The sequence below is a fragment of the Panthera pardus genome, unplaced genomic scaffold (assembly GCF_024362965.1).
Source record: "Panthera pardus isolate Hobbes unplaced genomic scaffold, ASM2436296v1 HiC_scaffold_6, whole genome shotgun sequence".
Lineage (NCBI taxonomy): Eukaryota > Metazoa > Chordata > Mammalia > Carnivora > Felidae > Panthera > Panthera pardus.
In genome coordinates, this window is record NW_026526991.1 from 51,593,330 (window position 1) to 51,605,671 (window position 12,342).

At 43.6% G+C, this 12,342-nt stretch overlaps 1 protein-coding gene across 4 annotated transcripts in view; it reads right to left on the reverse strand.

The window, feature by feature from the left end:
- Nucleotides 1-682: 682 nt before the first annotated feature.
- Nucleotides 683-12,342, reverse strand: part of TBC1D30 (TBC1 domain family member 30) — an 85,307-nt gene continuing 73,647 nt past the window's right edge. For 2 of the 4 annotated variants that reach the window (XM_019455007.2, XM_019455009.2), the window contains 5 exons: nucleotides 11,711-11,823; nucleotides 10,072-10,211; nucleotides 7,510-7,716; nucleotides 7,286-7,345; nucleotides 683-4,333 (listed from right to left, as the gene is read on the reverse strand). In XM_019455007.2, the coding sequence (XP_019310552.2) occupies nucleotides 3,561-4,333; nucleotides 7,286-7,345; nucleotides 7,510-7,716; nucleotides 10,072-10,211; nucleotides 11,711-11,823 (1,293 nt within the window). In that variant the 3' untranslated portion in view covers nucleotides 683-3,560. The remainder of the gene's footprint in view (nucleotides 4,334-7,285; nucleotides 7,346-7,509; nucleotides 7,717-10,071; nucleotides 10,212-11,710; nucleotides 11,824-12,342) is intronic. The other 2 variants (XM_019455008.2, XM_019455010.2) reach the window with 1 other exon arrangement.

Sequence of the window (12,342 nt, forward strand, 5' to 3'; positions counted from 1 at the left end):
AAAATTTTTTTAACGTTTATTTGAAAAAGAACACAAGCAGGGAAGAGGCAGAGAGAGAAGGAGACACAGAATCTGAAGCTGACTCCAGGCTCCGCGCTGCCAGCACAGAGCCCAACACAGGGGGTTGAACTCACAAACTGTGAGATCATGACCTGAGCCGAAGTCAGATGCTCAACCGAGCCACCCAGGCACCCCGAAAAAATAATGTATTTTAAACGTTGCCTCAAATGATTGCTGGAGGCAGCAAAGAAAGTGGCTCAGAAAGAGTAAAGGGAGACTTGATGAAGGGAGCAGGCTGATGCAGTGCCTGTGACCACAGCTGTCCATTCACATCCCATCCATGAGACCAGGAAGCTGAGTTACGTTCCTAGTGTCCTATTTTATTGAAACAAAGGAAAATGACAAACCTCATGGCTAATTTTATACACACACGTACATTCACACACACGTTCTTAAGTAAACTCTCTACTCACTCATACCTAGGAACCCGCTCCTCTGCCAAGTTCTCAAGAGGTCACGGGCCACCCTGCAGCCCAGTGATTAGATTGGGGGAGATGGAGCTTACTGGGCTGTTTCCCAAGTTCCGTGACCAAGGAGGGGAAAAAGTTGAAGCGGAAGGGGAAGGAGGATGTCAGTGTCACAACGGTATTCTACGCATGCACTCAGAAAATGGCACAACAGCTACAACAACAAGAATCTTTATGCGCATGTCTTTGTAATCAGTACAATTCTTCAGAACAACAGAGACAAAAAAAAAAAAAAAAAAAAAGAAAAAGGAATACAATGTTTCAAAAAGTGACAGCCCATAGGTCAAACATTACAAACTAGGTTTAAACCATCTGGAGGCTTTTCTAAGAGTATTGAGGTGCAGAAGCACTGGAAGGAGGGGACTCCCCGCACAAGTGCTGACAGGGGACAGACAGATCTAGAAATCAAGAAACCGCTACTTGGTAAGTACTTCTGGTGCTTGAGTACAGTGTCCAATACGTAGGGAGGAGAACGAGTCCATACTGGTCTTTGTACATGCTGTGTGGTGAAGGCTACTGCAGATTTCTCTATTTCCTAAAGTAGGCAAGTCTCCAAAATTGACCGATTCACATTGCGATTACACGGTACAATGCATGCATGTTATTGGTACAGAGAGTGCTTCAACAGAAATCCTTCGGTTTTTAAAATCCTGACAAGGTCATTTTGACCTCCGAGGACTATGATCCTTTCAGTTATTCATTCTTCCATTTGGGATAAAATACTTCTTCCAAAGCATGCGCCCGTCTCGTCCGTCCCTCTCCCAGAAAGACCATCAGAGGGAAACCGGTGGGGCCTATGTCACCAACACTAAGACACTTAGCAGACACAACAGCGCCATCCCAAGGACTGTGGTAAGCGGCTCCGCCCCAGCATCCACCTCCCTGGACCTAGATCCTCAGGGAGCGTGGGGCTGACTCAAGAGAAGAGAGACTACTCCTCCATTCCAGTCAGACATCCCTCAAAGGGATGAGTCTGTTCTGACTCATTGGGGTGGGGGAGGAGAAAAGAATATAAGGTGGAATCATTATCTGTAAAGTTTTAGCAGATAGAAGAAAATCGTGTCATTTGCTTAACTTTGAAAAATGCAGTGGGTCTCATCCCCGCAGCGGGACGCGAGGTGAGCCCAACATCCACCTCCTCCCTTCCCAAGACAGAGGTGGTGGGCGTGGCTGCTTTTTAAGAAGCTGCATGCCAACTTCAGGTGGCACAGAATTCAAGACCAACACCGCAATAACTCAGTAGTCATATTTTCCACCTTCAGTGCCTTTGGGGGTAAAAATACCACAAAAGGGATAACATGGCTTTTCTCACTGTATGTCATTCTTGTGTCTTCTACTCAAAAAAAAGCCCACACTACCACATTCTCTATTTTATTATGAAAATTAATACCTCTCACAGTAGAAGCCCTCTCTAAAATTATAGCTTTGGTTTCAGAATTGGCAATCCAATTAGCCCAAATGAACACTGAGTGCATCGACAATGTGCCTGCAGGCATGGTCAAGGTCTGTCAGAGAGGAGGATAAAGATGCTGAGGCTATTCTTCGGATAACAGTAAGACAAGGGGATTGAGGAGTGAGCCTTTGTTCAAATGACAGCTGCACGAAGCATTTTTAAAATGAACTACCTTTTTGGGTAAAAACAGAGCTGGTTTTGTGAAACGCCATCACGGGACTCTGTACCATCTGGAGAAAGGTCCTCTGAGTCGAGAGGGAGTACAGTGAGTGGCTTCCCAGTCTTGGTTTTTAGAACCTATACAGCCAATGCATCTGTGTACAAAGAGCAGTAAATCCGCCTATCGTGCCAGAGGAGATGTGACCAAGTCACAGGGAATACTGGGAGTATTCCCCTTGAGTATCTGCAATGCTACTTCACCTCCGTGTGGCTCAGAGTTCCCATCTGCATAGTGGAGATAACAGGTGCTGTCTCTGACCCGCTGGGACCGGGAGAGAAGTGGGTAAGAGAGAGCTAGAAAGCACTAATGCCTTCTCCAAAGAAAGGCAGTGTTCAAGTAACAAAAGTACTCAACAAAGTGCTCCAATCAAAAAAGCACAAAATTCAAGTAACAGAATTGCAGGTGCTGTGTTTCTGGCTTCCGAGCAGCAGCCGTCAACACGGCTCGAGCCACGATCGAGCATCGCTACGTCTGCCATGAAGAGCTGGTAGGTAAGTGAGCTGCACGGCGGACAACACGGGACACGCTCCATGGAGAGCCCACCAAGTCATCCCAACACTGAGGACCATAATTCTTCTTAGAGGGGAAAAAAATGAACCTTGGGGAAAGCTTAGCAGAATCAGCAAGCCGTTCAGAGCGATTGCTTAATGCATGTCCCGTGTGTGTTCTCTGGGTAAGATCTTCAAATTGGTGGCTTAACCTAAATTTCAACAGATAAAGGGTTTTCTTCATTTTGCAGGCAGAAAGGGAAACTAAGGCTATCTACATTTTTCTCCTGCACTTTAGCTCTAGAATGAAAAAACAATCTTCAGACTGGCTGAGAGAAACTACTGAAGAAAAACGCACACACACAAACATTCCCCCAGTGGGGCAGGAAGAGGGAAATCAGGATGTTTTTTGTAACTAAGAAACTTACTTCCTTTGTACAGTTTCTGTTCTAGGAGCTAGTGTGTGCATGCTTGAGTATCGCTAACGCCCAGAGAACCAGAAGGTTTGGAGGAGTGTTGTCGCAGGGACCCTGACAGCCTTCAGAACAGGAAGAAGGAAGAGGGGTTAACAGTCTAAATACGCAGTCTTTTCTAAACAACTCACGATTAAAAATAGGGAAAACTTCACGCTTTAAAACTACAATATTTATGCTGCCACAAGAATTCACTGGATCGGTTAGCGGTGGGTGGGAAAACATCCCCGTCCTGGCTTCCCACTAGAAAAGTTCCATTTCCCATCTTTACAGACTGGTGCTCATCTCTGAACCTATCTATTCATTTTCACTGGACAATTAACACTCTTTTGGAGCCTCAGCCGGAACCCTTTTACCACCATGGGAAGGCGCATCTACAGTCGAAGCTTCTGAAGGCCATCATCGTTTCTTCGTGCCACTGTTTCCACCGCTGGATTTGCTGAAGCCCCTGCTCATGTGAGGAAAGTGCACGGTTGGGGTTCTTTCTGTAGGACCATATAATCCCAAGTTCCTGGCAGTGGCTGACTTGCGCAGTGGTTTGACGCTGGGGAAAGGGCTAAAGATGGGTGCTTTCAGGTGGCCGCCCTGGGGAGGTTTGGTTTCCCCGGGCGTATCAGGCAGCTCCGGGAAGTGCCGTTGGCAGGGCGCGTGTGCCTTGGGCTCAGGGTCGGCAGCAGCATCCCTCCGGTTCAGTTCCAAGGCTTCTAACTTCACCTGGACCGCAGACACGTCAGCGTCGGCATCCCCAAACGCTGGCTCCGGAGACTGCCCTTCGATTGTCCTCCCCACACAGCCTTCCGAGCTGCCACCTTCTCCTCCAGCTGCCGCTGCGCGGCTGGAGGGGAACTCCGCCGCCCCCGGGCTCTTAGTCTTGCAGCCCTCATTCTGCTCTTCTATCAGCCCAACGGTGTCCCCGCAGCCCAGCTGACTCTTGGTCCTCGTCATGTTCTTCTTGTGGACTCGGATGTGAGTTCGCCACGGAGAATTGAGCTTCGTCTTGAGGTCTTCATAAGGGACAGGAGACGTTCTGCCTCCTGTGTGGCCGGGGATGTGGATGACCGCATTCTTGGCAGGTCTGTTTGACATCTTCACCTTCTTTCCTAAAAGAAGGTGGTTTATGACCGGAGAGTTGTTTACCTGAGATGGGAGAATGCTGGTCACTGGCCCTTTATCTGAAAGAAACATTGAAAGGTTGTGTGAAATGGACCACAGAGAAACCATCCATCACAGAACAGGAATCACAGAGGTTGTCCCCACATCCCAACCCACGTATCTGCCAGGTTTTGCAGAGTCATGTGACTGAAGGTAACAGAAACTGAATTCAACCCTAGAGCCTGGAGTACCTGTTCCCTCCTCTTCCAAAAGGAGGAGACAAGAGGCTGAGGATACAAAAAGAAGCAGACTCTGGCCCCTCATTACTAAAGTGCAGACACCCTACTGTTTCTTACTGAGAGTTTTTGTCTCTGAGAAATAACCTCAGAGGTCCTGTACCTAGAAAACTTTAGAAGGCTGTTTTAAAAATAAGTCAAACACTACGACCATATGGATTATCAGCTGTTAGCTTCTGAGGGGTAGGAAAAGAACACACTGCATATTATAAAGGTGAGAGCAGGCAGAATGACAGAGGTGATAGAAGGTGGTGAAAATGTAGGGAGATCACTGCTACTTGATTCCTGATCCCACTCCTGTGTCCTCAATGGACTTCGAAAGCCAACTGAAACTGGAGAGCACCAAAGCCATGCTCTCCTGGAGGGCACTGGTGATAGTATTCCTGTCGTCCTCCTCCAGTGCCTATGACCAAGCCTCTATTTCAGATGACGCTCAAACACACATGGCCCCAGAGATGACAACAGCAGGCAGAAGCAGTAGGGAGAAGGCCCTACCGTCTCTGTGTGAGCAACCTTCCTCCTGACATCCCTATCATCTGGCTGAGCTCACCTCTACGCTTCTCGATTGCTCTCACGTACCTCGGGTCACACTCCAGTCTTTACTGAAAATGTTGACTACAGTCTCCTCTCCATCCCATATCCTACTACCTCCCTCAGTTGCATGACTGTTTCTCTGACTGACCCATCCTCATACTTCCTCAGCCTCCCCAATTCCATCCGAAACTTCATCACCCAGATCTATCTTACCTGAAAAATATTTAAGTCTCTGATTCTTCTCTTTGGCTCTCCTGGCTCTCAGGTTCTCGATATGACTATACATAGTACTGAACCAGAGACTTGGGTTCTCTCGTCTTTCAAACTTCCCATAACCCCTTGTCTATGTGTGAGTCACTTGCACTCCTCCCCCGGCTAGATGCATGGCTGATCACCAGGATGCTGCCTCACCAATGACCACATTCTTGACACCCCTATCTCTTTATGCCTGGCAAAATCCCAAACCTGGATTTTTATCTTTTCCAAAAAGGGAGGGGAAAAAAAAAAATCACACAGACATGTGGACTGAAAGCCCTTCAGATTCATAACTTCCTATTTTGTTGGGTCCTCAAAGCCACTGAACAACCCTTTTCTTTCCCTCTTCCATTCCGTTCGATGACCTACCCAAATCTTCATTGCTTTCTCTACGCTCCTACCTGACTTCCCCAACTTACTCCTCCAAAAGCAAACAACTTTTCCTCCGATTTCTCCCCAAAAACCGAAGCCACCGGGTCCAAAAGGCCCCAACTTCCCGTCCTCCTTAACCTGGGAAGCTGGGACCTCAACCGCCATGCTCACCACCTTACTTCACATCTCAGAAGCTGAAGTCAAGCGCACCCTCTCCACCTGCACTGCTAATCCTCTTATACCATCTCTTCTAAAAGCTACTCAAAGCGTGATCCCCACCCAGCAGCACTGGCACCACCCAGGAGCTTGTTGGAAATGCATCACCTCAGCCCCACCCCAAAGCTGCTGAAACAGACTCTTCATTTTAACAGATCCCCAAGTGATTTACATGCACGCTGAAGTTTCAAAAGCAATGCTCTTTGTCTTTGAGCAACAATCTCCCTAAAAGGAACCACACAAACCATGATCCCGATAAGGGTCAGCGAACTTTTCCTGACTGTAAATATTTTAGACTTTTGTAGTACAAAAGCAGCCATAGACAATATGTAAATATTTTAGACTTTTGTAGTGCAAAAGCAGTCATAGGCAATATGTAAATAAGGGGGCATGCCTGTATTCCAATAAAATTTTAGTTACAAAAACAGGCAGCTAGCCGGATGTGGCCTGTGGAACACAGTTTACTGACCCCCTAGCTACAGCACAAGACACTGGGCCGATTTAATACCCACCGACAACTGTTCACCATCACACCCACAGATGTGTAGGGCGCAAGAGAAAAAGGGACTATGTAAAGAATCAGAACACGGGGGTCTAGCCCTGGCCTGACCACCGACCATCGCTATACAACCCTGCTAAGCTTTCCTGAGTCACCATTTCCTCATCTTTTAAAAGGACAGAAGCATATCCATCCTTACCTGCCTCATTTCTTTAAGGACAAAAATGAGGATATGTTTGAGCCAATGTTTTTAAAATTAAAGTGCTAGAGTTGTTTCTTTTGTGAATGCCCTCTTAATGATTCAAGTCAAAGTAAAATATTCAGGAAGTTAACCTGCTCCTCCCCCGTAAGTGGAAGCTAAGTCACGTGCTCCCCAGTCAACTTCATTTTAACACAGAACAGGCATCATTTTCATTAGGATTTCACTTAGAACAAGACAAACCACTTCCCAAATCAGCATGTATTAAATCACAAAGCAGACTGTTCACTGGCATTTGTGGAATTTAAAAAGAAAACAAAAAAAGCAGCTGGACAGTCCTTGGAAAAGAGCATTTCCAACCTCAATCCAATTTTGCTCTTCTCGGCAGATCCCCAAGAAAGACCCCGCTAACCCATCGGTGAGGCACAGGAATGGTTTCTTCCTTTTTCTCTGATGACAACTTCTGTTATATTACTACCTAAATGACCAGTGGATAGCTTAATTTACTAGTGCACAGATTAATAGATTCCATTTTCAAATGCCTAAAATTTAGGAAGAGCTCAAAAATGTCTCAAGTCCAAGGACTGCATGGCGTTTGCAACAGTTTCATCATTTGAAAACCCCTCTCCACAAGCACACGTAGTACAGACGTGTTTAATACCATCAAGTGCCTGGTTCTTGGTACCTAAAAGGGACCCATGGTCTTTTTCTTCGGTCGAGCCTAATAAAATAAGAAAGGGGATACTAAATAGGTCATTTCCTCATGCCAGCAGTGTTTGCGGATACTGAGCTACAGGGTTGCAATACCGAGGCGATCCTAGGAGTATGGTTCCTTCCTTCACAAGACACAGAGGGGAAATTGATTCAAACAAAGAATCACATTACCTGCCCGGATGTACACCTGATGAACCTGCTGTTGCTGCTTCTTCTTAATCCGAGAATACTGCCGCTTCAGCGCGTTGATATCTGTGGTCATGCGCTCCATCATCATACTGTTGAAAGCTGCATGGTACTCACTTCGACAAGAGTTGATCGCTCCTGGACTCAGCTCTGCAATGTTATTAGACCGCAGACTCTGCTCTTCATTTGGTTCTACACTCCAGAGGAGAGAGACACGGACATGGAGGAGAAAGATTACACTGTGCCCCAGTGTGGTATCTTAACTTCCAGGGAATTCTAACCACAAAAAAAAAAAAAAAAAAAAATGCATGCTCCAGTTTGTTGTGCTGGTTTTCATTTGGTCCTGAAAATATTTCCGCATTTTCTGATTAGCCTAACTGTGGGTCTGAAATGAGCTGTGTGGGTTCACTGTTTGATTTTATTAGCACTTTGCTCATTCTGTAGACATAAGAACAACTGTTTCCACATAAATATCACTGCCTTTTTCTAAAATTCCCTTAGGAAAATATAACTCCAGGTATCTAAAGTCAGTTGACAGATTTGCATACAACTGCATGAGGATTTATAAGGAATTGACTGTTCGTAGAGTTTAGACCATCATTAAAAGTGAGTTTTTCCTAAGTTAAAAATAGCAACACATTCTATAAAATTATCAAGACTTCGGGGCATCTGGGTGGCTCAGTCAGTTAAGCATCTGACTTCAACTGAGGTGATGATCTCATGGCTTGTGAATTTGAGCCCCGCATCAGACTCTGTGCTGACAGCTCAGAGCCTGGAGCCTGCTTTGGATTCTGTGTCTCTCTCTCTGCCCCTCCCCTGCTCATGCTCTCTCTCTCTCAAATAAATAAACATTTAAAAAAACATATCAAAACTTTGAATCACTGCATCACTAGAAATGTTTTTATTCATTTAATACACATTTCCTGCCTATGTGTGTTTTGTCTGATGTGGTTTCTGCTCCTGTGACACCTACAACTAGCAGATTTGTCCCTTAAATAAAATTGAGATTACATCTGAGAAGTAGAAATAAGCACTGTGTGAGGGCAGACACACTACATAGGCTTTTCTAGCACAGTATGTAAAACGGCCTGGGAACCGCTTTTAAAAAAATAATTAGTGAGGATTTCAACTATCGTAGCATCTGCTGAAACTGTTATTCAGGTAAAGCTTAAACATCAGACAAATTTACTTCCTTTTTTATGGAAAACACATTTTTAAGGAGAAGAAAATTAAGGGGTGCCTGGATGGCTCATTCGGTTAAGTGTGCGACTTTGGCTCAGGTCATGATCTCACAGTTCATGAGTTGGAGCCCCACACTGGGCTCTGTGCTGACAGCTCAGAGCCTGGAGCCTGCTTTGGATTCTGTGTCTCCCTCTCTCTCTGCACCTTCCCTGCTTGCGTATGCTCTCTCTCTCTCTCTCTCTTAAAAATAAATAAACATTAAAAAAAAAAAAAAGGAGAAGAAAATTAAAAGGGGTCCTGCTAATCTGAACTTAGTTAAACCTGACAAGAATTGTGGCACCTGGGTGGCTCAGTCGGTTGGGCGTCTGACTTCTGCCTTAGGTCATGATCTCACAGTCAGGGAGTTCAAGGCCTGCGCTGGGCTCTATAATGACAGTTCAGAGCCTGGAGCCTGTTTCCAATTCTGTGTCTCCCTCTTTTTCTCCCCCTCCCTGCTCATGCTGTGTGTGTGTGTGTGTGTGTGTGTGTGTGTGTGTGTGTGTCTCAAAAATTTACAAAAAAAAAAAAAAAACTTAAAAAAAAAGTTCATTACGTCGATGGTGTCCAGACCACAAAAAGTCCATTCTCTACAAGAAAAAAACAAATGTAGTACAGCATCCAATTCAGAGCACCACTTTTTAAGAGGCACACTACAGGACATTAAAAGGTGAATATACAGAATATCAAAAGTTCTGGAAGTCATCCCTTCTGAAAAATTTTGATCTTGGACCATAGACAAGGATTTGGGGGACATGATGGATGTCCTCAAGATTTCAAGAGACATCCAATAAAAAAGGGAGTAGACTTGCTGTCTTTTGTTCAAAAGAACTATTAAAAGAACTGGTAGGTGGAGATTATCTTTTCTCAACTAGAAACCATGGGCTAAGCAGAGGGATCCAGCAGAATGTCCTATGAGATAACGAGTTTCTAATCACTCAAATTCAAGGAGAGGCTACCATAATGTTTTAGATTTAGAGGGTATCTCTATAGTGGAAAAGAAGCCATTCTGTATCAATTAAATTCAAACAGAATGTGTTAAACATCTATTATATGCCAGGTTCCAGGCTAAGGAACTGAGCATACGAAGTAGAATCAGATAAACTGGAGGCAAAACACATAAGAAAAAGATATAGGTATGATGTGTGTAACACATAACAGAGAGATCCTACTACATGATAGAGTAGCACAGAAGACACTTTTAACAAAGACCTTTAATAGTGGTAACCAGGTGAGGAAACAGTAGTCATTGATCAGACACAATAATAATACCTTTGCTATAGTGACCCAACACATTGAGATCATCTAAATAGAAAGCGACCTCTTTACCTTTCATTTGCTTTTGGTACTTCTGCAGTTCGGGTGCCAGGAGCCCGCTGAAAGGTCCAAGGCACCCCACTGCATTAGTGACAGCATCTTCATCGTCTGGGTCATTCTCTTCATCACTGTCTCTGACCTTACCATGTCGTCTTGGGAAACATAAAAGAAAAAGAAATATTCAAAGAAAATTGTGGTGTTTTTGAAAAATAAATGATATGGTCACATGGTTTAATTTTTATATATAACTATGAATGTAACGTACATAAAAAGTCTCTCTCCCATCCCTGTCCAACTTCTGCCTTTACCCTACTTAATTCCCAAAGGTGACCATTGCTACTAATTTCTATGTGTTCTTCAGTTTCTTTATTGCATAGATAAGCAAAGATAACTATGGTCTTATTTTTCTCTTCCTTTTGCATAATTATTAGCATACTGTATACATTCTTCTGCACCTTGCTTCTATGTACCTAAAACTTTCTCCACGTTCACACACAGAGCTTTCTCATCCTTTTTGTACAGCTGCACTGTATTGTGTGCATGTAGCCCATGTAATGGAACCAGGCCACTGACAATACACACCTGAGTGGTTTCCAATCTTATACCGTTATAAGCAATGTTGCAGTAAATAACCTTATACAGACTGTGCTTTGCAGGTGTACAAATACATCTGTGGGATAAGTCATAAAGGTAGAATTGCTAGGTCAAAGGATATGTGCACTAGTAATCTGGGGAAATATTGCCAAATTGCCTGCCACAAATCTTGCAGCAATGCGCTACGCCTGTACTGTGCAAGAGTGTCCCCCTATAGCGTCACCAACAGAGCGCACATCCACCTTCTGAATTTTTGTCAATCTGACAGATAAAAACATAGTCTCAATCTAGTTCTAGGCTGCATTTCTCTTCATACAACCGATGCTGCCTTTTATACATAAACTACCAATCCCCATCCTTTCATCGTGTCTCAGTTGGGCAGCCATTTTCTTACTGATTGCTAGGAACTTTATACATGAGAGACCGCAATTACAAATATTTTTTCACAAAATATTTTTGCGCCTGCTTATGAAGGTTTTGTTTTGTTCTGTTTTTAGTCATGCAGAAAATTATTTCTAAACTACTTAACTTTTTCCCTTGTGTTTCTGAGTCCATTATTAAGGCCTTTCCAATTCCAAAGAACTAAAGACATTCTTCCACACTTTCTTCTGCTAGTTTTATTATTTCATTTTTTCTATTTAAATACACTTTTCACTATTGATTTGATATGTTAAGTTTTCAAACACTAAATTCCTATACAGGAATATATATTTGTCAATTTCTTGTCTTCTCATTTTAAATTAGGCCATCTGCCTCTTCATGCACCTGTTCTATACGATTTTAATTATTAAAATTTTTAATATTTGACATTTTTAAATAAGTTGTGGGGTCTCTAAATATTCCTTCAGTTTATGTTCCAATCTTCTTTGGAAAGTACGGTTTTAAAAATCTGTCTTGAATTTAAATCAAAACCTTTGGGAAAGAAACATTCAGATTTTAAGTACCAAACTACTTTGAATAGATATATCTGGGGCTTAACCAATATGAAGTTACACCAACACATTAAGATATTAAGTCTTCCATCATGAAAACAACAAGGGGGGGAAAAAGACCTTACCCAGAAACTGAGGTGGGTTTAACTGTGGCTGGGAATGGTGTAATGTTGTAGGTGTATTTTTCCCTCAGCTCTGCCAACTGTGGGAAAGGGAATGGAGCCATAGAATAAACAGTCTGAAAAACACAAGCAAAAATGTCAAGTCTGAAACGATGGCCTTAAACAACTCTTCTCAATTGTGGAAAGATATTAAAGTTCTATGATTTGGGTGTAAAGAGGTAGATTCTGCTTCTCACACAGCAGGTGGAGAGATTCTACTTCAATATCCCCTTTAGAGAAAGACAAAAGAATACTGAGGAACACAATACTCATTTCTCAAATCAATCCAGCCGTGACTGGGTATTCCAAGTGGTGAACATGGGTGGCAGATGGGGGCAGTCTGACTTCCTCTGGGCTCAACTGACAGGTGGGTTAACTCAGAAATTCACAGCTCTCTATTATTTCTTTAACAAAGAACCCATCGGTGATGCTCATATGCAGTGCTTGTTTTTCAAAGCTTTGCTTGATGACTTTTATAGACATTCAACGTCATCTGGACAACATTAAATCTAGTGGGTGATCGTGTGATCAGCCACAAGCTTTCGCCAAAGATACCACCTTTTCAAATGTCTGTGAATGAGCTCGAGGTGAAAATT